This window comes from Liolophura sinensis, chromosome 6 (genome assembly GCF_032854445.1).
Source record: "Liolophura sinensis isolate JHLJ2023 chromosome 6, CUHK_Ljap_v2, whole genome shotgun sequence".
NCBI lineage: Eukaryota > Metazoa > Mollusca > Polyplacophora > Chitonida > Chitonidae > Liolophura > Liolophura sinensis.
This window is the reverse complement of record NC_088300.1, coordinates 24,391,281-24,417,580: the sequence shown is the minus strand read 5'-3', so window position 1 is coordinate 24,417,580 and position 26,300 is coordinate 24,391,281. Positions and strand designations below refer to the sequence as shown.

The 26,300-nt window shown below is 37.9% G+C and overlaps 1 protein-coding gene across 2 annotated transcripts; it reads right to left on the bottom strand.

Annotated features, from left to right (window-relative positions):
• Nucleotides 1-1,893: 1,893 nt before the first annotated feature.
• Nucleotides 1,894-25,731, bottom strand: LOC135469129 (inter-alpha-trypsin inhibitor heavy chain H4-like). 2 transcript variants are annotated; one of them, XM_064747662.1, is made up of 16 exons: nucleotides 25,604-25,731; nucleotides 24,525-24,688; nucleotides 23,354-23,464; nucleotides 22,449-22,690; nucleotides 21,953-22,119; nucleotides 20,577-20,865; nucleotides 19,449-20,146; nucleotides 18,356-18,476; nucleotides 17,383-17,427; nucleotides 15,689-15,760; nucleotides 14,678-14,698; nucleotides 10,215-10,298; nucleotides 7,382-7,435; nucleotides 6,841-6,969; nucleotides 5,433-5,762; nucleotides 1,894-3,170 (listed from the first exon to the last, which is right to left on the bottom strand). In XM_064747662.1, the coding sequence occupies exons 1-16, from the start codon at nucleotides 25,664-25,666 to the stop codon at nucleotides 3,007-3,009; spliced, it is 2,754 nt and encodes a 917-aa protein (XP_064603732.1). In that variant the 5' UTR covers nucleotides 25,667-25,731; the 3' UTR covers nucleotides 1,894-3,006. The 2 variants fall into 2 exon arrangements, with proteins under 2 accessions (XP_064603732.1, XP_064603730.1); XM_064747660.1 differs by having other exon boundaries at nucleotides 7,382-7,439; nucleotides 10,216-10,298.
• Between the last annotated feature and the right edge of the window lie 569 nt (nucleotides 25,732-26,300).

The following is a 26,300-nucleotide window of genomic DNA, read 5'->3' as shown; positions in this document are numbered from 1 at the left end:
ACTAAACCTTTGTTGCTGATGTCTAAAAACCTTCCAGACATTTCGATTCGAATACGCGAAATATGTCATAAGCATGCATCACCATGTGGTTAGAAGTATGCACATGAAAAAGCTGTATTGTGCAAAATATACCTTAGGGGAATATCTGTGCAAGTATTGTAAGCATTGTCATGAAAATTAAGAAGCCTAAGCTTAGGTCACCACGGTCATAGGAAAGATGTATCTAATATTCCATGAAAATCCCTGCATGTTGTACGTTCGAGGGATTGTGTGAATAATATCACATCTGTAGACCTCTAAATACATCGATGTGTTTGGGGGTAATTTTTGTATATATCGGCGCGTACGGCACGAAAATAAAGCATGCACAAGTTTAAATCACGGGGAAAGTGTAGACACCAATTTACACGTGAATTCGTGCAGTACTTTAGGAGGATTTACCAAAGAGACAGACACTCTTATTCCAGTAAACTACCTTCGCCCTCCACCCAAACACCCACCCGCCCAAGTGAATTTCTAAAATCGTTCCCATGTGGTTTGACATGAAATCTGACAAAGCGCAAAACCTGCTTGGCAGTATAGAAATCTTTTTTATTTGATTGGTGTTTTATGCCGTACTCAAGAATATTTCACTTATACGACGAAGGCCAGCATTATGGTGAGAGGAAACGGGAGGGAAACCCACGAGGAATCTCGAATTAAGTGTCATGTGGGTTTAGTATAGCTCAAAATACAAATGTTAAAAGAAAGGTTTCCCAGCTGTTCAGACCGGATTTTCGATGTAACCTCCAATCTCGTTCGAGCTAAGCCCAAATCATATAAGATCCGAGTTCGAATCCCGCTGTAGTACAAAAACTGGGTAAAACTAGTTCTTAAGTGGTAGGCCCAGGGATGTTTGCCTTTATGTCTTGCCTATATAAATAAAGACTTGAAGTAAGCGGTTTTGATATTCCCTCGATGGGTTACTTCTTGCATTGGATTTTACCCCTATAGAGCCGAGTTAGGTGCCATAGACGATCACCGGCCTTCAACAGTCACCATCTCATGGACCCAAACCCGGCCCCAAAGTCTCCTATCGCTTCTTTCACTCAAATATGTCTGCGCAGCTAAAACAGCCGAGGCCCGTTCTACAACGCTTCCTCAAGAGCATTTAAAATACTGAAGTGTATCTTCATTACGTATGTTCTCACGGAATAGGGGCCTCCCATGGTTAGCGCGCTAGCACAGCGTAATGACCCAGGAGTCTCTCACCAATGCTTCGCTGTGAGCTTAAGTCCAGCTCATGCTGGCTTCCTCTCCGGCCGCACGTGGGAAGGTCTGTCAGCAGCCTGCGAAAGGTCGTGGGTTTCCCCTGGGCTCTGCCCGATTTCCACCCACCATAATGCTGGCCGCCGTCGTATAAGTGAAATATTCTTGAGTACCGCGTAAAACACCAATCAAATAAATAAATAAATAATGTTCTCGTGGAAATTACGCCCGTCTCTGAAATTTGCGACTGTTTCGTAGAACGGGCTACGAAGCCATTGATGGCATCATAACCTTGAACTGAAAGTTGACGTTGAAATCACAGTTGGACTGGATTGCTAACGACAGGGACCATCCAGTCCAGACAGCATTATTAAATATTCGTGATTTGCCGACGTAGCATCTCCGATATACCATGAAAACGAACAATCTAATCCAGCTTCATCTCGTTACACATCTGAATCCAGTTGTTCGAAAGTGCATTGGCTGTTATACTGGTATCAAGTCATTTTTTTATATCTATCATTTTAGCCAAAGTAAGGAGTTAGTGCATTTGTGAAAAGTCGAAATATAACAGAAGATTTAGTTCATACTTAATATATTGTTACCCAATCATCTTTGGTCTAAGGATTAAATTGAAGACTTGGCTTAAAAATAAATCTGGTATTTTTTATTTTTGATTTAAACAGTTTTGAACAATTGGGCCCTGGCTGATCATGCAGGTACTTTGGGACATTATGTGCTATGCATATATAAAAGCGATTGTTCTGTATTTTTAGTCAGATGCCCAAACTTTACCTTTGTATCTATATGATAATCACTATATATCGCCATGATAAACAGTATAAATGATCGAAAATTTTGGCGTTTGCTAAGTTGCTAACATTGCATGATTCTGACATTTTTTGTAAAAATTCTCTTTTCGGGGGATAAAATTTCCGATCACATTATCGCACATATACCTGTAGGTGAATGATTTCAAGATGAAAATGTTTCTACCTATTTGTATAGTCAGCCTCTGGCGAGAAGAAGTAGGCAAGGGGCTGTAGCCCAAAATTGTAATCTCAGAGATTTGACGGGGTTTTTTTTGGTTTTTTTTTGGTTTTTTTCTTTTGTCTTTTTGCAAAGAAGATAAAGTTTTGGACTTGGACACAAACTGGTTCCGTAAAACAGTTTCCGGAGGGATATTATACTGTAATGTTGTCAATAAAGATAAACAGACACTCAGAACGCCTAACATTTTGCATTACTTCGATGTTGTCATTTATTCAAAAGCCTTTCAATATTTACATCCTCCCCCCCACCCTGAAACACATAATTTAACAATATCCAAAATTGTTACAGACCACTATTAAACTCCATTAACAAAAACGACGTTTTTTTTAGGTTTTCTTGTGTTGTTTGTCAAGTCACTTACAGTGACAATTCACCCTTACACATTTTGGGTCACTTAATACCATTTGACAAAAACATCAAACTTAATCTAGTAGCCTGTAATCGCAAACAATTTTTTTCACCAACGTTTCCTATATTTATCCCATGACACTACTGGAATACAGTGATTGACTTCTAAGAAAGCCTCTTTGGCAGTGGGCAATGTATATTTATCATGCCGTAACCTGTGTGGTACGATACAGGTATGCCATCTTGGAATCTTTGTTACAGACTGAGTATTCTGATCACAGCCAATGTGAGCTATATGGTAAGTCTTGATTTGGCACAACCTAAACACATTTGTCAGCCGTTAATACCACATGTATGTTACAGCTGTAATAAATGAGTGACAGTGTTGGAATCTGTAATACGGTTACAAATGTCGTTTTCCAGCAGTGTATATTCTTGCACAGGGACAGATTTCTGGACTGGTTTCCTATACATCAGCTGGTTTCCTTTCACTCGGGGCTCTTTCAACTTCAAAATTCTTCCTATATATGAAAAATGAGAATGCATATTCATGGTTAAATCACATACACAATTCACCCAAACATAGAGCTACCTAAAGCTTAGCCTCTACATACTTCCACCATGAAGTAAGGGACGCCATATATGAAAGCATCTTAATAGCATGGTTAATTTTCTTTTCTATTTCATATAAAAATGAACAGACAACTTTCAAGATTCTGATTTAAATGTACTGGCACTCGTGGCCGAGTGATCATCGTCCGAGCGCAGGGAAAGGACTCAGGATCCTCACACCTATGCGGTTGCTATGAATTCAAGTCTAGTCCATGCTGGCTTTCTCTTCGATCGTGTGTGGGAAGGTTTGCCAGCACCTTGAGGATGGTCGTGAGTTTCCCCGAGCCCGGTTTCCTTCACACCGTATCGTCGGCCGCCGTCATACAAGTGAAGTATAAGTGCGACGTAAAACATCAACGAAATATAAATACATTTTTAAATATTGAGCCCACTACTTGGATAAAATGCATGAAAATGCACGGGTAATAGCGACTTTACAGCAAAAAATAACGAGCAATAAGGCCTTGTGTATCTTTATAACGCTTTTTATCATTTTGAGGCAATAAAAGACAAAGCTGAACCTGTATAGATTAAAACTTTACCAAAATGCTGTCAGCGTGCAACACCCTTAAGCAAAACAAAACCGAGTTATCTTAATCTTCTCCTTCCGTGTTTCTTATTAAACAACTATGAAAAAGGGTGAGCATTTGTCGTAATTAATAGATGCATGTACTCCCCGGAAAAAAATTTGAGCCCTGGCCCTATCAAAACCAAAAAGTTCAAAAGTGAAACAAACAACTGTTCTGTCTTCAGAGCGCAAAAACTTAAAAATTTAAAATCTCAACGACGACAAAATAAATCGACATTATAAATACTCTTAATGAAAGCGCCAATCCATTAAATGCAGATTACGACTAGAAGGTTTTTCGAGATCACAAACATCTAACACAGCTATGTACATGTAAAAATTATCACAAAAGATACGAAGGGACAACACAGCTATATATACATGTACAAATTATCTCACCAGATACGAAGGGAAAACATAGCTATGTATACATGTACAAATTATCACACCAGGTACGAAGGGACAACCCAGCTATGTATACATTTACAAATTATCACACCAGATACGACGGGACAACACAGCTATGTGTACATGTACAAATTATCCCACCAGATACGAAGGGACCACGCAGCTATGTATACATGTACATGTACAAATCATCACGCTAGATACGAAGGGACAAACGAAGCTATGTATACATGTACAAATTATCACACCAGATACGAAGGGACAACACAGCTATGTATACATGTACAAATTATCACACCAGATACGAAGGGACAACACAGCTATATATACATGTACAAATTATCACACCAGATAAGAAGGGACAACACAGATATGTGTACATGTACAAATTATCACACTAGATATGAAGGGACAACACAGCTATATATACATGTACAAATCATCACACCAGATACGAAGGGACAACACAGCTATGTATACATGTACAAATTATCACACCAGATACGAAGGGACAACACAGCTATATATACAGGTACAAATTATCACACCAGATACGAAGGGACAACACAGCTATGTGTACATGTACAAATAATCACACTAGATACGAAGGGAAAACACAGCTATATATACATGTACAAATCATCACACCAGATACGAAGGGACAACACAGCTATGTATACATGTACAAATTATCACACCAGATACGAAGGGACAACACAGCTATATATACATGTAGAAATTATCACACCAGATACGAAGGGACAACACAGCAATGTGTACATGTACAAATTATCACACTAGATACGAAGGGACAACACAGCTATATATACATGTACAAATCATCACACCAGATACGAAGGGACAACACAGCTATGTATACATGTACAAACTATCACACTAGATACGACGGGACAACACAGCTATATATACATGTACAAATTATCACACTAGATACGAAGGGATAAAAATGGTGAAAAATTACTTTTAAAAAAGCTTGGATCCCGATCTTGGGATCTTATAACCCGGCTAAGACCAGAATGTGACCAAACCTTCCTCCAAATTCCTGTTTTTAACTTTACCCATAAAGTTGCTGATAGACTTACACACAAATGATTGCCAACCAAAGCATACCCTCCTAGGCCAGTAACATTGGTTACTGAATGTAGACGGTTACAAAAGCTAGCAGAATACTCACCCACGAGGCCAGTTGGTTGTACGTACGCCCAGTTAGCAGAGTTCACGGAGACGGCGAGGAAAGGCTTGACACGAGATCTTCTGCTCTGAATACCGTACACATTAACCGTGACATATAAATCGCCTCCGAGGTCGAGCTTCAGTCCACCAGAGGCGGTTACTTCCCCTTGGCTAATGTTAACTTTTTTAAGTTGCCACCAGGCGATGGTTTTTTTCCCCTCGAATCGCAAAGTTCGGGTCGTGATCTTTACTGTGATGTTTGGCGTTTTGATGTCAATTTGAGCGAACTTTTTCCCATTGGTGTAAGCGCGGGAAACTTTGCCCGATACATCTGAAAATAAAATATCAGAAACGAAGTGATGGTATAACAAGTTATGTTATAATAACATCATATTATATATGCTATAGACAGCACAATACGCTGTTCCATCAACAAAAGTATTCTTGATGGAATAAAAAGGCAAGTGAACCGTAGATAACATAATAGTTTGTATCAATAACATAATCGATTATGCCACCACTCAGAAAACGTGTTATATGAAATTAAGATTTATTTTTGAAGCGTACCAGAAGGTACTCTCTCACTTCCCCTTGCTGTCTGATATCTTCAGAATAGAAGAAAACTTACAATATTTTTGTGCGAGACGGATGGACCCGTGCCCTTTTATAATACAAAATTCTAAAACGTTACACCGAGGAAATGTTTATTTCTAGACACTGCAATCTTCCATCAAAAATCAAAACAATAGTCTGCGTGTTGGTGAGCCAACCTACAGTAAGCCATCCATAGTGTATATTAGCCAGACCATCGGATCGGATCTATGCAGGTCGTGTGGTAATAATCTGGTCCCATCAATTTCAACTCATACAAACTGATTAGTGTCCAGACTTATCATTTACTCATAATTAATTGCCCCTTTATATACAGCTAAAATGAGTTTAAAGATTATTAAAAAATTGCCCATTAATCGGAATAATATGGCACCTAAAACCACAAGATAATGAAGCTGGCTTAATGCATTTTTTTCGCTAACACTCGGTAGTTTCCGCACCTATGCGCTAACTAACTGTTGGTTACAATACGCTGTTACTTTTTAGTTGTCGTCGGATATAATCAGTCTTTGTTAACCGATATCTTGGTTAAAAAGCTACATTCTGAGCATATTTGCCTTACAGAAGTCCCAGCGACAGTTCTTTTCTAGCTTAATCGAATTTCTGTATGCATGCAGATAGCAATTTACTTTTAAGAAAGTGTTTCGGTATCAAGAAATAACGACAATAGTGCAGATAATTTTTTTTGTTTTTCAAGTGTTTACTCATGTTTGCAACTGTCCATGGCAATCATACATTTTTAAGAACAACTCTGAACCTCAACAACATTCTAAGCTGAAATCTGATTCGTTGCTCACCTGTCTCCCCCGTCCTGAGGATGGTGTACTCGGGTTTGGAGGCGGTCAATGGGATGTCAAAACAAACGTTCATCGCCACTCCTGGCGACTGTTGGTCATTTAAACGTACATTTATGGCCGGAAGGTAACCTGAAACAAAATATAAGCAATAATAAAACAAAAGTCCCGGTTTCCTCACATCATAATGCTGGCCGCCGTCGTATGAGTGAAATATTCTTGAGTACGGCCTAAAACACCAATCAAATAAATAAGTAAATATCATGCAATGCCATTGGCTGGCTGGTTTGGAAGAGCATCATAGCACAAGCTGACACTGTCAGTGTCAGTTCTTACTGATATTAACTCTGGCTTGTTTTCCGATTGCGAAAATGACGACGACGACTACGTTGATGACCGTTGTGATGATGCTCCAGCGTCTGGAGAGTGAGAATGACCGGAAAAGATGTACTCAGTGAAATGTTATCAAATGTTATTAGACATGTAAAACTGAAAGCAATAATAACAACATATATATATATATATATATATATTTACTGCTTACCTTTCGATACCTTCGGTGGAAGAGTCGTAGTGACATACAGTCGTCTCTTGGGTGCTGTGTGGAGAACAAACGTATTGGTATCAACAATATAATTATACATAAGTGCCAAAAGATTTAACGACCATTAAGTACTGTACTGAAGCTCTGGATTCCTCATGACATCTCAGTCAGTCCGTTCTATAACCATCAAAGTGAAAAAGGATTTGCATGTGTGATCATATAGATCCGGATACTTTCATTATAAATTGACCTAATATGCATGAATAATTACATTCTGATCATAACCCTTTTATCCCTGATGAACATTAATACAAAACACAAAAGGAAGAGAGAACAGCAAAGTTAACATTAATAACATTGGAATGCTGGAATTTCAAGTCTCATTCTCTCAGAAAACTTTCTTTGTATGTTAAAAGTCATGTTTTTGGTATTTTCTTGTTCTAAATTAACCATAAGGCTAAATGTCCTTTGTATTTTTCTTTGAAATGATAATTGTACCGTCCACTCAGGCTATCATCATTCTATGACAAGGATAAGGTACATAATCACAAAGATAAGGTACATTATCACAATAACAAGGCACAATATAACGAGGGTCAGGTACATTATCACCAGGATCAGACACATTATCACAACAACAGGGCACATTATCACAATGACAATTCACATTATCCTTGTTTTATAATTAATGCCATCACCAATGAAACTATTTGTGACACCTCCCTTAATACACCTTCTTCGCTTAAACGCTGTCAGTCCTGTACAACTAATGCGTGTGGACAAGCTATCGTCAAAAATTTTGGGACCGATTCCACAAAGCCATTTTTGGCTTCAACGAAAATTTTAAATACGATCTTAATGCTTATTTTTGGGGTTTTAGAAATTAAAATTTTGTCCACCCCATCAATGTTATTTTAAGGGAGAAGAAAACATAAAAATGATGCCAAAATCAGATGAAAGTGCATCAAAACTTATTTGTAAATATGATCTTTAATATTTTTTGGATTTTTTTTTCAAGAGAAATGGTATTTGGAAATATTTTTGTATGGTGAGTATTTGGGGACCAACTTGTGGTATTTATCGTTGTTGTATAATTATGTTCTAAATAAGGATATGATGAATGTCTAATAAATTTATTTGAATGTATATTTGTTGTTTATATCGAAACATATGCATTCAACCTAAATTATGATAACATTTATGAACATATTAAAAGTATAAATATGATCCAAACTGAGGTTTATTATATTTGTTATAAACCGTTTGATCACTTAAGCAGTTATTCGTATTGTAAGATGTCTAAAGGAACAAGATTATTGTTACCGAAGGGATGGATGTCAACTTTTGTCGGAAAGGACACCTGTACTGAATATACGTTTCACAGCGATCCAAATCGATGTGAAATTAGATACGAATTCCACTATTCAACCAGATACAATACGGACCCCTTGCAACAAGATGGGAAATCGTCCCTCAGTTCGATAGCCAACCTGCTCACAGTGACAGATCGTCTGCGAAATGCGGTTGAAGTTATGTTAAAGGTGTAACGGGTGAAATACACCAAGTTAAAATATTCGTTACTAAACATTGGCCTACACTATGCCGTTAAATGCATAGGATAGTATACTTTTTCGTCTAGGGGCCTCCGTGGCTCAGTTGGTTAGTGCGTTAGCGCAGCGTAATGACCCATGAGACACTGCGCCCAGCTCATGCTGGCTTCCTTTCCGGCCATACGTATGAACGTCTGCCAACAACCTGCGGAGGGTCGTGGGTTTACCCCGGCCTTTGTCCGGTTTCCTCCCACCATAATGCTGGCCGCCGTCGTATAAGTGAAATATTCTTGAGTACGACGTAAAACACCAATCAAAAAAATAAACAAATAGACACATTTTTCGTCTAATGTTGGTATTTCAAACAAGTTTTATCTTACGAATTGTACCATGAATATATTACAGTGTCTTACGAAGCTAAACTGATAAGCATACGCCCCCTTTCTCAACGTAATTGTACGATATACTGTTTCGCCGTAAATGGCGCTGAGCTTTCATTTAAAGAATACTGTATTAAACTTATGTAACATACTGCTTGATAATATATGAAGAAATACAAAAAAAAGGAATTTCTTGTCTGGTTCAAATTAATGCCCCCTTCATTATCTTACTTTGTCAGCGACTAAAAAAAGTATGCTATGATAGAAATCGGACTCGTTGACCTGTTCAATACAACAATTTCAAGGTACGCATATTATCACTGGACCAATGCGAACAATGCGTTGGAAGCCATGGGATGTTATGGTGAATGTAGAGTTCCTCTGAAGCTCCAAATTATGTCTTTTTTCCGATTAATGAAAATATCAACTAGACACTAAATATGAGGAAATGATTTAGGTTCCCGTAATTATATTTTTATTATGAAGAGAATTCGAAGAGGAAAACGCCAAATGGCAAAATTGATAAAACAAGAAGTATAAATCAAATGACTCCAATTTTTCACAAACATAATCTTCAGTAATTGTGCTTCATATTCATGCAAGTTTTAGTTGTTTTTCTGCATGAAAAAATTACACTTCCCTACTGCACGGAAGTGGGACGATATCCTATCCCGTTGCAAGGGGTCCTTTGTTTCACTTTTGTTCATTTGATATCAAATTAAAATTTTTCAAATCATAACGGTGCTGACAGTTTTTCATTATTAGTACATCTATAAACATATAAACACTGTAAATTAATTAAAGCGAAAACTGATAATAATAAAGTAGTAATGATCATTTTTTTTTCTGTACACCAGTTCCGCTATATTCTCAACGTCACAAGTGGTGCATGAGCTTACCAACCTGTTGTTGTTGTTGTTGCTGCTGTTGTTGTTGTCCTTCTTGCCCAAATGTTAAACGCTGGTCTCGTCGTAGTGTATTTAGGAACTATAAGAACATATCAAAACAGACAGCTAAACAACGAATCAAAGTATACTCAATAAAGTTTTAAAAAACTACCTCTAATAGTATAGGAAAAGAGTGGATTGCAAACCAAAACGGGCTATAACAGAACTATTAGCATAATAAACACACATTATACAACAGATATATTATTTTAACGTTGCTATACACTGAAATTATCCGGAACCAAGTGTTAAACGTAGCCAGGACCGGCCCCGATAGCACAGTTGGTAGAGAGTCCACTTTCGGAGGCGGTAGATAGAGCGTCCGCTTCGGGACCGGTAGATCCAGGATCAATCCTTGATCGAGTCACACCTAAGACTTTAAAAGAGGAAGTTGTAACTTCCTCGCTTGGTGTTCAGCATGAAGGGGATAGTGCAACGACTGGTTGACCCGTATCAGTGTCGTCTCAGTGAAGCAGCACTAAATAAAAGAGCGGTGAAAATCCGTCCTGCAACAAGGAGGCACATTACACGTACATGCACCCTAATGATTCCTTCGTCGTCATATGACTGAAAAATTGTTGAGTACGACGTTAAACCCCAAGCACTCACTCACTCACTCGGAGGCGGTAGATACAGGGTTAATCCTTGGTCAGGTCACACCTAAGACCTTAAAAGAGGAAGTTGTAACTTCCTCGCTTAGCGTTCAGCATGAAGGGGATAGTGCAATTACCAGTTGATCCGTATCAGTGTAACGGCTCAGGCGGGGCGGCTTACTTGCCCTAAGTGAAGAAGCACTAGATAAAAGGGCGGTGGAAATCCGTCCTGCAACAAGGAGGCACGTTACATGCACTCTAAGGAATCCTTCGTCGTCATATGACTGAAAAATTGTACGACGTTAAACCTCAAGCACTCACTCACTCACTCAAACGTAGCAATGTATGCAATGACATCAAACTAGTCACACAGCATGCGCAATACAATATACAAAAGCGGAGGCAATCCAAATCGAACCAGGTTGTGGTTTACTTTGCCCTGTCCTCTTTCGCTATATATGAATTCGCCTTTATATGGTATGGCGGGAATAGGGATCCCATTCGAGGGAAGGAATTTTCATAGAATTTCCCAGAATGCATGATACACCTTACAGAGCAAAAGCTCAAGAAATTCAAGCGTTATCTATAAATGGGTAAGAAATGGCGTTGTGCTTTTATAATATTATTATTATTATCATTATTATTATTAAAAATGTTCGCGTGTGCCAGTCCCAAGGGGGACAAATTTACACCAAATCTGAGAAATTTACACATAATACTTCATTATTCAAATCTGTAAGAAGCATTAGAATCTCTCTGTAGATATTATATAATCCGCAACAACCTGGAAAAAATTCAATCGGTGGTTATTAGGACTTAGTAACCTTTCAACAGTAGGGCGTTTTACACCCAGAGCGGTTACCCGTTGCTGTAAAACGAATCTATTACTAGTAAAATTAAAGCAATGGAGTAAATAATGAGATACAGTTTCCTCCACATAACAATAGTCACAAAGGTCGTTTGGATGTAACCCAATCCTCGCATTGAGAGGACAGACACCTGAAATAAGCCGAAAAAACAAAACATCATGCTTACGTTTAGACAGTTGCGCGAACCCCTTACCCAGCGAGGGTTGCAGTTCGTTAAAAAACCTGCCATCATCTGCAAAACCCCAAATATCCTGCCACAGCATATAAAAATATGTGCTAGATTTAGAGAAAAACTCTGACATGTTAAGTTTAACAGGAAAGGAGACATGAGGAGAATTCAGTGCTTTTTTTTCCAAAGAGTCAGCTTCCTCGTTCCCCTTCATACCAACATGAGCTGGAACCTAGGCTAGGCATACCTCCGTTATCATTGAAAATAAATTTGTGATTAAGATTAAGATTTCTAATACCAGCGCAGAAGACTTTTGCCACACAAAATATTTAATAGCTTGCAGAGCACTTAAAGAGTCGGAAAAAATAACTGCCCTTATCGGTCGAAGGTCACCCCAAAACTGCAATGAAAGTAAAATAGCTACTAACTCACATGAAAACATAGATAGATTATCGCTATGATGTTTAGAATACTTCAGTTCAGGGCCAAGAAAAGCCGCCGCGCACTTGTGAACATCTGGTACACAAGAGGCATGCGTGAAAATCTGCAAATAGCTGTCCTGAAAGGACTTAACATAATCATTAAAACAAAGGAAGCTCAGCTCTGGAAAGTCAGACTTTCTAATACAGTCCCTGGCATCCATACAAACAACAGGAAGTTTTAATTGCCATGGAGGGATTTTAGGGATAAAGTCATCCTGCACTATTGACCAGTTTCATCTACAATTTGACAACCACGAATGCTAAAGGGCAGAAAAGACCGGTTGTCATACAAAAAGTCATAATAACAAGGATCTAGTAACTTAGAAGCTGGTTTATGCTTTGCCACAGATAACTTAACAGCATACTTAAATGTTCTCCACTTTCTTCTCATAGACAGTGGGAACTAGTCACAAGCAGCTTGGAGAGCTCTGGAGGAAGTGCCTTTGATTGCACCTGTACAGATACGTAAAGCACTATACTGGATTGGGTCTAATTTATTAAGCACTGAATCTGAGGCAGATGGGTACACTTCAAAGCAATAATCAACCCTAGGCTATATCTGTGACCTGCAAAGTAGCCGTAAACATGTCTTGTCAGCGCCCCAAGAAGTGAAAGGAACCGATCGCATTAAGTTTAGGACTTTTGAGCACTTCACGACAACAAAATATGTTCACTCCACTTAAGTGAATGATCGAACGTTACGCCAAGATACTTACAAGATGGAGAAATTTAATACTAATTTAATACTAATAAAATAATATAAAATTCAAGATACTGTTTATTGTTAATAGCATTTTTAATATCAAGTAACATGGTCAACAGTACTGCGTTTACGTCGAAATCCACTTTGGACAACTGAGAGCAAATTATTCTTTTCCAAAAACCATGTTAGCCTAGAGTTTACAAGTCCTTCCATTAACTTGCATACAGTACTGGTAAGCGAAATTGGCCGGTATGACGAAGGATCAGATGCTGGTTTACCTGGCTTCAAAATAGGAACAACCAAAACATTACCTCAGTCTAGGGGTATCTTCATAGAGAACCATATATGATTAAACAGCAAAAGGAGAATATCGAAACATCACACTGCATATTCCATCTTCTCCTCGTGAACTATTCTTTTATAGAATACATATACATTTATAGAAAGGTCATCAAGATCAACCCAATGACATCATTACTTATTTATTTGATTGTTGCTTAATGCCCCACCAATGAATTTTTCAGTTATATGGCAGGGGAAACCGGAGTAAACCACCGACCTTTGGGAAGTTACGGACGAACATTCTCACATGTGCAGATATGCACACAAAGTTGGTGAAGCGCCAACGGCTACATAGCGTCGTTCATCAAGACCCCACAAGCAGTGAGAGCGGGAGAATATACAAATTCCCTGTCCGATTATCTTTTTTATCACGAGATACCCGAGATCAAAGCCGGGTTGTCGGGTCATGCTTTAAAAATGATACTTATTCCTGCCTCGCTTGGCGCTCAACACTGAGAGGTTAGATCAAGGAAACAGGACTGTTTGGCCCGATGTCAGTATAATGTAACTGGGTGGGGTGTCATGCAGGGTTTCTTCGGCATGGACTCGCCCTGCTACAGGAAGACACAGTATATGTACACCTAATGACTCCTCGTCGTCATATAACTGAAAAATTGTTAAGTACGACGGAAAACCCCAAGCATTCATTAGATCAGTGGCGATAAGTTGTATGGATGGGGAAACTGGATTGCACAATGTAAACCATCGACCTTTGGCAAGTCACTGACGAACTTTCTGACTTAAATGGTATACCGCTGCAAGATAATTGGTCTTCTAAATAACAATAAACAGCGTCGCGGAGAAGGTCCCACCATTAAGAATGTACAAATTCTATGTTTAACACCGGGTTTGAACCTGAGCCTGATGTACCCGGCGATTGAAAGGTAAGCGCCTTAATTATTCCTTCACGATACCTACCCACGCAGTAGTACATTCGGATAGGTAACAGAAAACTTAATCACAATATGGAGCCTATGACAATCTTAACTGCGCTAATTAGTGATATGATAACGCTGGTTTGAATACCTCAACTCATACTCCGTTTATGTGAGAACTGGAACTAAGACTGTTATTTTAGCCCCAGGTAAGACGAAACATTTTGAACTATTCTGCAAGTTTGCAATACAGTTTTTTCCCTGTTGAGTGGCCTATTAACGAAACGTTTAGTTTCAAATAAATCTGATAGTTATCAATGCACTGGTAAACGTTTCTATAATTCAAATGGAACATAAAGCTGGGATTAAATTAATGGCATACTTACATCCTCGCATTGTTACCATTTCTGTAGTAAAAAAAATGATAGAGCATATTACTTCCGAGCTGTGATAAAAAGATATATCAGGTCGGCATAAAAAAATGGGCCGTACTTTTACACTCAATATCTCCGAAACCCTCTTACGTCAGCTTCTAAAAACTACACACTCAAAAGCCATTATGTCCTAAGTATACAGACCAAATTTCAATTTCATCCTTTAACATTTCTGTTCATTGGAGCAAAATCAAAATACAGTAAAAAATGCATATTCCGGATATTTCAAAATGATGTTCTACCTTGTTTTACTTGAAAAGGCCATCAATTCCTTGTGCGTCGCAAGGAAAACCATCTGGATTCAGCAAAACTTGTGCCTATCTGGCAGAAAGGTTTCTCTGACACTAGAGCCAGACAATTTTTCCGAACGACACTTGACTGACGCGTGTCACACAGGTGCAGCGCGCGCTCAACTCATGACACCCGACAGGTGACGCAATATGGGTCACCGGAAGCGTGTTTGACGCTATGTTTTCATTTTAATCCTGTGTACAGACTACTCAAGCTATGACCTTGAAAATTAGTCAGTGTATTAACAAAATCATGCCATTTGAATGTCTAAAGTTTGAAAGGGTTTGAGCAAATGATAATGCCTTTTTTTATGCCCACCCGATATAGGTTTTCACCTATAACATATAGACATACATAAATAAATGTTCTGGACATCATTATCTTGCCTAAACACTTTTAAAACACTTTATATACACTATCAGGGTATTTATAAAACAATAATAATAATAAAAATAATACCTATCAAGGTGTTTTGGCGGCATTTTTGTTACCACTGACACAGCGTGATATCTATAACCTATAAATAATTATGATTTATGCTGTTGTTCTTACTACTCCCCCTCCCCACGTTGAAATTTGCGAAGCATTTATGGATTATTTCATGCTTAGTCCTATTGATAAATATTATTTGGATACAATTACGGTTTGTTCATCGATTAAACATAGACTCACTGGGTACCATATCAGGCCTTAAGCCGGATGGACCGCTCAGTCCAGGAAATCCCGGTAATCCTGGCAGATATCCTGGGGACAGAGAGCATTCGCATTATTATAATGATATCACCACTTTCTGAAAAGTTCAGAGAAATAACCATGCAGAAGCCATTCACACAATCACGACGTTTGTATGGACAGTCGAGTGGACCGAATTGTTAAAATATTAAACAGCTGTTTTTCAGAGTGAATTAACTTGTTTGCTTGGGGTTTACGGTGTTGAAGTACGCCGGTTGTTTTACTGAAGTATTTATATAAATGCTGTCTCAGTGAAACGTCATGCTGGAGACACGCGATATTCCGCAGCTAGTTCAGCACCTGTTGACTTGCAAGTTAATGTTTTGTTCCTAAGAGCATACGAATGTGTGAGAAAATGACCTTGAGTTCGGTGCCAATAGCCTCATAGGCGTCGGAAGCCCTGAAACCACTTGCTTTATGCAAATATGACATAATTATGTTTTACGTGGCTCGCACGTGAGACTTGTCACAGACTGTTGGTTAACTCCAACCACTCCCATTTCCTCCAAACATAACATAAGTGAAAACATTCTTTAGGATGGCTTTAAATATCAAGCAGACACCAAAAAAAAAAGAAAAATCAAGAAAAAAGAGATAAGACTTATCTCGACTGTGGAATGTAGGCCCGGAAGCAGTGAAAACACATTTTAAGTTTGATGGTTTATTACGAATATATATATATATATATATATATATATATATATATATATATATATATATATATATATATATATATATATATATATATATATATATATATATATATATATACACATATGATCTTGCACTACTACTTGCATGCAAAATGCAACCCTACGCAGCTGTGACGTAAAGAACTAGTTTTTGGGTAGAAAAATTACAATAAATAAGGTTTAACAGAAGTTTACAGAAGTATATAGTTGAAGAAAAATCATCAACAATATGTGGAACTCGAAAAAGTCCGACCCGCCTTTAAAAAAAGCCGTGTTTTCTTATGTTCTTTTCTGTTCGACATCACACATTTTGGCCGACTGTATATGTTTTCCTATAACACTTTGGAAGTGTATCACAATCACCGCAGCGAAACAGCAGAAATCTGTGTGATTCTGCTACGATTTACACCTCTTTGTCCAGCCTATCAGTGTCCCATTTAGTGGTCTGGAAAGTCAATTATGTACGGTATCTCAATAATATAATGGTGACTCGATTTTGTCCTTTATCGTACATTTATAGTAAGCGACATGATATAGCATATTCCCGTTTAGATCAATAGTTCAATACCGTTTAGATATAAATCAGAGCTCATTAAATCTTTGTACAGGTGAGTGACAACGCGTGCTATACCTGAGATTTTGACAAAAAAAATCCAATCGAGTTTGAATGTTGCTTAACAATAGCCCAAATAATTAGCTTTCACAAAATATCAGCCAGTCTGTGAATGCGTTACTGTTCAAAATCTGTTTCCTATTATTGTTATGTTTCAATGTTTAGAATCTTTTTAACACCATAAACAGAACAGATACGAGTGTGATATTTACTAAAGGGCATAGATTTGAACTATTCTCGGTAACTACAGAAAATATGATTTGATTGGCGAATATGGATTTTTTGCTAAAAAATCTCCGGTATCTCTTGATCTTTGGTAATCCACTTACCTCCGTATTGTGGGGGCTGAATTGGCATAGGTTGATAGTCGTAGTCTGAGAAATACAGTGGAAGAGTTAGCAAGAGTGAAAAGTACATTTTTTGTTTTCATAATATTGCGTGAGACAATATATAGCATAATTTATTTCATAATTGTATACAAATAGTAAGAAATTATACACTTGAACAAGTAACAAACAACTGACAATAATTATGAATGAACAACCATTTGGTAGTAGTTATCCAAAAAAGTCCAAAACAACTTTCATTTTTTACATTTAAACTGATCAGCCACACACTAGAGTTGTGGACAACAGCATCAAGAAGAGATACTACGTCGAAAAACATGATTGAACATAAACAAAATGATGCATACAGTAGTATTTCAGGATACTGTGGCAACGGCGTAAAGGCAATATCATAGTTAATCACTTTTTTGTGATAGATTATGATACATGCATATGAAGATGTTTGTTTTGTTAATTTCAAGGTCTTTATGGAGATCATGTTCTGTTCTTGATTTGAGCGAACAATTCTAAGAATACAGGACTAAAACTATGAAAATAACTCATGTGGAATGTTGAGAGAGTTGTGGTAGCATAGAGGTGGGGTAAAAGTTGTTATATTGACTTTTTAAGAAACTGTTCACAAAGATGAATTACGTCTACAAACATCACATGTATTAAGAGATTTTTTATCTTTTAGCAAAGACATTATAACTGCTCTCAGCTTCTCTCTTGTTCAAATAATCACGGCCTAAGTTTTGTCCGCCCTATGCCTATGGAAGAGATGTGTAGAATATCGTCTATGCCGAGTGGCACTTGCAACAGTTATTACTGGCAATTGCCGTGATAGGTGGATACAGCCTAGGGTTTATTGATTAACTGCTAACGGTTGTTTGGACGTGCTTGGCGGCATCTATAAAGATTGTTTTCTCGTTTATATCGGTTACATATGTTGACATATGTTGGAATTCTATATTACCTTCGTAGAAGACATCGTCTTCATCATGTTGCCGTCTGCCGCCCATCACCTCCTTGTCTTCTTCGTCGCCGTCTCCGGGTTTCGTCACAACCATCGATGTGAACGGTGTCACAAAGTTGTACTGAAAATGCAAACGCCGATTTCTAAACTCCTCAACATAAGTTAGAGTATGCACGAAATACTGTATCACAATTAACTGTACCAATTTCAACTTTATTTATAAACAACAATATACCTATACCGATTGATTCCGTATCTTTGACCTCAGGCGAATTTGCCAAAGCAGAGATCTATACCTTAGTCAAACAAGGCGTTCAATAATGTTCCTACCGATTCAAGTCGTCAGAATAATAGTTATGCCAAAGCCTCTAAAAGAAAAAAACGGTCATAATTTTATTGGAAATGGGCAAAACGGCCAAAAACTCAAACTTGGTCTGTAATTCGTAAACATTTATGATTCACAATAATTCCGTTTTACAGAATAGTCCAAAATTGGACAAAAATGGATCTAATTTTGCTCAAAATAAACGAAACTGCCCGAAGCTCGGATTTGACCCCTAACGTGTTATGCTGGCGTTATGTACCGATTCAAAACAATAGATCCTTTTTCTGCAAAGCGTTATCTCAAAGTAACAACAGACTATACACACTTATAGGCCCGAATTATTTAACGCAGGAAAGTTCCTCTATTAAATATAAGAAAAACAATTAAAGCATCAATGTGGGATAATCAGCAGAAGAAACCACCACATCTCCTTTTTTCTTTGCAGCAGAAATTTGTCTAATTATTATTATACCTGTCAGAATAATAAGAGCAATCCAGACATTTGACGCTACACGTATGTTTAGAGTGAGAAAACGTCATGTGACGTCAGAGAACACGGACAATGATTACATAGTTCATAAAGCCTGAAATATAATCCACACGTTTGACTGAAATTAACTCTATTGAACAAGAGTCTCTAAAAATAAATGAATCTATTTTTCAGTTGATAGTCGGATAAGCCTTTATAAATTCCTTTGTTAGTTTTCTATTAATGCTACTAAAACTACTCTGTGGATTAGCTGTACACGTTATGTGGGACTGGTTTACCTTCAAGGCCAATTCCTTAGCCTTGTTTTTGGCCTCTTGCACTTTTTGCGGATCTGAAGCCTGCTGTGTGGTGGCTACTAATTGTTTTATGGTCAGGTACACCCAGAGCCTGTGGGTGAATTCTTGGATATCCTCGGCTGATGCTGTGGGAATATCCTCTAGGGTAATATCGGTCATATTGAACGTCTGGTCAATCACAAGAGTCGAATCCACGAGGTTCCCTTCTATATTAATGTCGATGGTGGGAACACTGTTGCTGTTGTTGTCCAGCGATAGTCGACCGGCCACAACCATCTCTGCCCCATCGAACAGGCAATGGAGCGTGTTCTCAGTTAGGGAACTGTTATCGACATCTCCAAGGTAAGTTATTTTCAACTCAGACAACAACGGCGACGAGATTTCATCGTAGAATCCTGTGAGTTGCAACGTAGCGTCAGCATCTTCATAAATCTTTCTGGCTAGGCCATTGTTTTGACCAGAGATTTGTTGAAGTAAACTAAAATCTGCACCACTACCAAACGCCAATGAAAAAATGGACACACCGTCATTTGAAGTCTTGATGTTTTGTAGAATTTTCGTCGAAGAGGTGACACCAGATGTAGCCTGACCATCCGTCAAGAAAATCAACATGTTTGATTTGTCTGAGTCGCCGGATAACAAGTCAAGTCCAAGAAGCAAAGCGGCATTAATATTCGTACCTGCAAAAATAATATATATATATAGCTTTGCACGTGTGCCACTTAAGTTATTTATTTGATTTTTGTTTCACGCCGTACTCAAGAATATTTCGCTTATACGACGGCGGCCAGCATTATGGTGGGAGGAACTGCTAGGGGAAACACACAACCATCCGCAGGTTTTGCAAACACCATGTGTCAAACAAATATACGTTAATTTGTTTACATAATATAAATGCTCATTTTAATGGCCACATTTTGTTATCAATTTTAAATTATTGGATATTATTTTCTGCTGCAATAAGAAAATGATTACGTTATTGTCTTAGGGAGCATAAGGCATTGTATAAAGCTGACATAAATGCTGCATGCAATTTTATAAAATTATATCACTTTTTTCTTTTAAACGGGTCGTACTTTTGTGTAACAAAATTAAAGCCAAAGGCCTCACCCCCAGAAGCTATCAAGGTTTCAGCATGAAGTTTAGCTTGTTCAATGTTTTGGAGACTGGCTGGTAATATCTCTCCCCCTTTCCATTTTTGAACGCCACTGCTGAAAGTGAGAATTCCAAACTCATCATCCGGGCTAAGTTCATTCAAGATAGTCACCAAAGCTTGCTTCATCTGGCGAATCTTAATCCCGCTCATTGACCCGCTGGTGTCCATGACAAACATCAATCGTTTGCTTAGAGGCTCGAGCCATCCGGCAGCGAAGAAGTGGACGAAATAGCCATCCACTACCTGGAAACGAATGAATGAATGAATGAATGAATATGGCCTAATATGGACTAGATATGAGACGAAACCTAGAAGTTGCATGTCTAACCAGTTATGGCCTTCAAGATATTGTATATTCGTCGGTAATTTGTGTTTGTGGCCTTACAAGTTTCAAATATGCACCATCATACACACAGGATATTAATTCATTGATTGGTGATTAAATCCGTGCAGAAGAACTGTTCACTTATATGACGGCAGTCAGGTTTATGGGAGGAGGAAACCGGAGAGACCAGGGTATACCACCGAACTTCGCTAGCTACAAATCAAACTCCTTAACTTAAAGCAGCAGAAATGACGAGAACTGGATTCGAACACACGACCTCATTGGCCAGGGTCCTGATAGTTACAGCGATCTGAGCCAGTGAGGTGCCCTAAGATGCCCATAAGCCAAATCTTTAAACAGGCTATTGAAAGAGCAGGTATTTTGAAGAAATAAAAAAATCCTGGATGAGCTAATGATCCACAAGTAGGCGATAAAGAAGTGGATCATCCACAAGTGGATGATCATGAAGTTAATGATACAAAGTTAATGAACAACAAATGAATACATTATTCGTGTCCACAATGCGAATTAAACTTCACTTTGGATATAGGAGACTAACCTACTTTTGTGCAATTTCAGATGAAAATAATTAGACTTAGATTTAAATTTTTATTCATTTATTTGATTGGTGCTTCACGCCGAACTCAAGAATATTTCACTTATACAACGGCGGTCAGCATTATGGTGGGAGGAAACCGGGTGGAAACCCACGACCATCCGCTAGTTGATGGCAGGCCTTCCCACGTTTACTAAAGCAAGATATTGTAGAGATTTGGTAAACACGTAGTGATAATCCAAATACCTGCCTATGCCTTAATATTGTTAAGTTGAAGTCAAATTTGGTTTGCTTGCATCGCTGACATAGGGTATTCAGATTTATAGATATAGGCTATGCGAATTTATAAACACCAACCTTACAACTGATTGGCACAGTGTAAGTAAAATTTCTATAACTAACAATCAGTAAATCAATAATAAGATTCATGTAGGACAGAACGAACGCACCAGAATCTCTCCAACGCCGTCCATTTCATGCTCCACGTCATAATTGACGATAAATTGTCCGGAGACCCCCTGTTCGGAGAAGTGCCTCTGCTCTTCTGGCGTCGGAGAGAAAGCGATGTGGGCCGAGGATTCTGACAGTATGTCAATCCGGGCGTACTCATTTGTGTCTGAAACATCGCGGAAACATTGTTAAGTATACAATATTGACAGACTGATTGGCTAGTAGGTTATTCTTTTCGCAAAAAACTGTCAGCAAGCTGTATTTCAAAAATATTCAGCTAGTTAAACGTAGTTAAAACCCACAATGCGCTTTTGCAGCAGAAATATATTCTTTATGGCTTAGGAAGCTATTTACTGTTAACAAGCCGATAGCATGAGGTAAGTTAACATGAATGCACGAAAATTATAGCCTACAATTATTGGAGCTACAACTAAGAACATAAAAGGAATGCAAGAACAGTTATATAACAGTAGATCAGCGTCTCAAGGAACCCACCATCTATAATGACATCTGTGATAAGGTCATTGCTTATTGGTGGGACGCTGAGGTCTGTGATCACGCGAGATTCCACGATGTATACATCGACCTTCATGTCAGCTACGGGTTGACCCGGGTCAATGTAGATTACGTGTTCGTAAAGGCCCAATCGTCTTTCCAGCAGTTCTTGGTACGTTAATTCGAAGGTAACACTCATGGCTGCCGCAACATTGACAGAGGCTGTGAATTTGTTGCTTTCTCTGGAAATGCAATGAAGCGAGCATGAATTGCTTAGCCGAGGTTTCTAAGAAAATCGCTGAAATTCTGCTCATAATGGGCTATTTACAATAGGTATTTACATCAAGCTATAAACATCAAATATGAGATTCATACACAGCCAATTCTCTGGTTAAAGTATATCCCCAACTACAAAAAAATTTACATGTAAGTTTTAAAAAACACAAGTGATTTTGTCAGGGATAAACATGCAGTCATTTATTTTTTCAATGGTTTCATGGTTTTCGAGGATGTCAGGGGGAGATAAACGATCATCACTTTTCGCTGATGTCAGGGGGAGATAAACGGTCATTACTTTTCGCCGATGTCAGGAGGGATAGGCAGTCATCAGTTTTCAATGAGATTAGGACGAGATAAGCATTCATCACTGTTCAATGATGTCAAGGGAATATTAGCAGTTATCAGTTTCCAATGATATCACAAAGAACTTGAAGAAATAAATACTGATATAAGACAGTCCAAAAGGTTTGAATTTGTTGCTTGATACTCTTATGATAATATGTCGCCTTTTTCGTGTAAAAATATTTAGGTGGATATATAATTTTAGCGAAGAACCTAAACAATAATCTAACAGTAACGTGATCCTGTTATGTAGGACTTACTATGAATACCCATTAGGATCGTACCTTGCCCTGATATGACCCGCAGACTGACCACGTTCCACGGCAGCGTCGTACGTTTTCTGAGCAGCCTCTTTTTCCTCTATGTAACCCACGTAAACTTTGTCCTCGATGGTCCTGGCGAAAACATAAACGACAATCTCAAGTCTCTCACATAAGATAGACGCTGAAGTTTCATTTCCAAGTAATTTCTTTTTGAAGGATACATGAAACGGTATAATAAATAGAAGAGTATGGGCTTAAGGAATATGACGAAAGGTATGCCAAGAAAAACAAAACGAGTAAAAATTCTTTTTGAGGCGTTTTTTTATATTTCTTCATTACCCCTTTGTTTTGTTCATATTTTCCGTCAGTGGTCGAAAATATCCGGAAATTGGGCCCTTACGAAATCTGCGGATTAAGGCCATATTTACACCCCAAGAGCAAATCTGAAACCTTTTTGTAATTTTTATGTTAGACCATATCATATACTACCTATTAAGAAATAAAAGCCAAGCGTTTCATCTATCTTTTACATAATAACATTGGCCACTTTTCTCTATAGCACATACTCTCTATGCTGTACCTCTGTTCCGGGTTTTATCGTTTTCCGGGACGATTGAATCTTTATGATTTAACGCCACCGCGATAACATTTCCACCATACATTGTGGTGAATTTCAGTTTTAGGTGAAGGCTTTATTATCCAGTCTATAGTTTTTTTTTTTTTTTTGCAATGCATATAAAATCATTTATGTGAAAACGGAAAAGTTGGATCCAAGGATCCAAAGTGCGATTTCTACATTCAGTGACGTTGAATTTCAATGTGTTTTTAAGACACGAAAACCAATGGTTGCCTTTTAAAATTTAACACCGAAGACGACCGATGTTTGGCGCACTTATTCTATTAATTCAACATAAAGATGCACTTATTCTATTAATTCAACATATAGATCCTATTAGACTAACAGGACATTATGCTGAATATGACACAGTATTATATCATAATAATAGAATACATTCTAGCATCGCTCAAATAACAGACTTTCTGTTAAAACTGACAAATTAATTTTCTAAGTATACATGTGAAAGCGACTTACATAGGGAGCTAAAGCTCCACCCACACTACTGACATCCATCGTAATGTCCCGAACTTGTCGGCAAACAACAATCAAGTAAATAAACAGATAAATACTTACATGGAGAAGTTGGAAATGAATGCACCTTTTGGCAGTCGAATATCGAAGATGGCCTCTTTGGGGGAATACCCTAAATTCACCAACACACTTGTCACGTGTGTGGTGGCGAAGCGATGAGTTATAATAGAATTAACATGAAGCTTTTCAACAGAGAAATCGGCCTCCTACAAATAATTAGATGAATCAGAGTTCACTCTGTAAAACTCAGATGGTTAAATATCAACATTTCCTATGGCAAGAATTAAAATACAAAGTGTTCCATGCAGTAAAATATGAGTGGTAATATATTAAAATGTTACGCTGAATATAATTGTTGTTTGCATGCTATAACATAATGTCAGTTATATGTATGTAAATCGGAACACAGCATCTGAAATGTTAATTTGACATAAGACAGTGCTAGATTATGTTCTGATAATTTCGTAATGTGTGAAACTCCTAACATTTCAGAAAGTCTTTACCTACTATTACAGAAACTTTCCCTCCTCTTCTACTGCCAACATGTTAGATTCAATATTGTATATATTTCAATTTTAAAAGAGTGTCTTTACTCAGGAGTATGTAAATAAAACTTGTTCAGTGACTCAAATTTCCACTCAAACTTTCTGAAATCGATGTAATAATAATTATGGTTTCCGGTGATTGTTGTTGTGACGAGTTCATTCAATTCTTATACTTAAAGAGAAAGCGATGTCATTATATACGCTGTTACACATATTTATTTATTAATTTATTTGATTCGTGTTTTTCGCCATACTCAAGAATATTTCACTTATGCGACGGCGGCCAGCATTATGGTGGGAGGAAACTAGGCACACCCTGGGGAAAGATACTCATATTCATTTTCTGTATTACATTAGAAATCATCTTAAATATTCTCTTCCGTCAAGTACATGTACCTTACAAGCTAAATAAGGAATGTGATACCAAATAATAAACGTAGTAAAAAGATTAAATATTCTCCCCTGTATGTATTTTAAAATAAAATTAAAATTAAAAATCGCTTCACCAGTATATTCTTCATTAAAAGCCAGACCACAAAGTGTAATGAACCATGAGTTATATCAACCGTTCCTTACCTTTGCTGTACAAATTGATATAATAAATACACCGATAGGTAGAAGTATTTGGTAGCCTGCCATGATGACTTCGTGATCTCGTTACAGACAAAACTGTCTTACAGTATAGAAAGCCGCGAGACTTCCTATATAGCTGATGTCCAGTTGAAATCTGAGAACGATAGATCGAATCAGACATCTGTTTATTGTGTGGGCGTTGCCAGCTGGTACATGTACATGAAGTATCGGGTTCCAGAGTAAACAAATCCACACATTTGTGTCTTGCATCCGGGTCAGATTCGAGGTATCGTAACCTTGAGCTGTTTAACTTGCGCTGTTGTCATGTAGGCCAGAATTATCACAAGTGTTGGGTGAATCCACTGGTTTTCATGTCTATATACCTAAATAAATTGATATTTTTCTCATTTGCAGGACAAATATTCAGAAAGCATGATATAGAAAGAAAGACACCAAAGATAACTGGAAAAAGTGGAGGTTTTATTTTATTAGATAAGCCGCTTTTGCGTCCGAGTAGGACCAATAAAGGATTCAAATTTGAGATTATCCAGCAAATGACGTCACTCTTCAAGAAACGCCTTACATGAGAAACCTAGATGGCCATGTAACGGGGATGTTAGTGTCTGAACGATGTGAATAGGATAAATTCTATTTTAGGATGGAATTTCATACAGAGCTTTGTGACGTATCCACCACTCAG

Coding starts and splice junctions, on each gene's coding strand:
- LOC135469129 (XM_064747660.1), bottom strand. CDS start 25,666: ATGGCAGGCTACCAAATACTTCTACCTATCGGTGTATTTATTATATCA. Junction 10,299..14,677: donor AATGGTAACAATGCGAGGAT/GTAAGTATGCCA, acceptor ATGTTCTTATAG/TTCCTAAATACACTACGACG. Junction 6,970..7,381: donor TCCACCGAAGGTATCGAAAG/GTAAGCAGTAAA, acceptor ATTTTGTTTCAG/GTTACCTTCCGGCCATAAAT.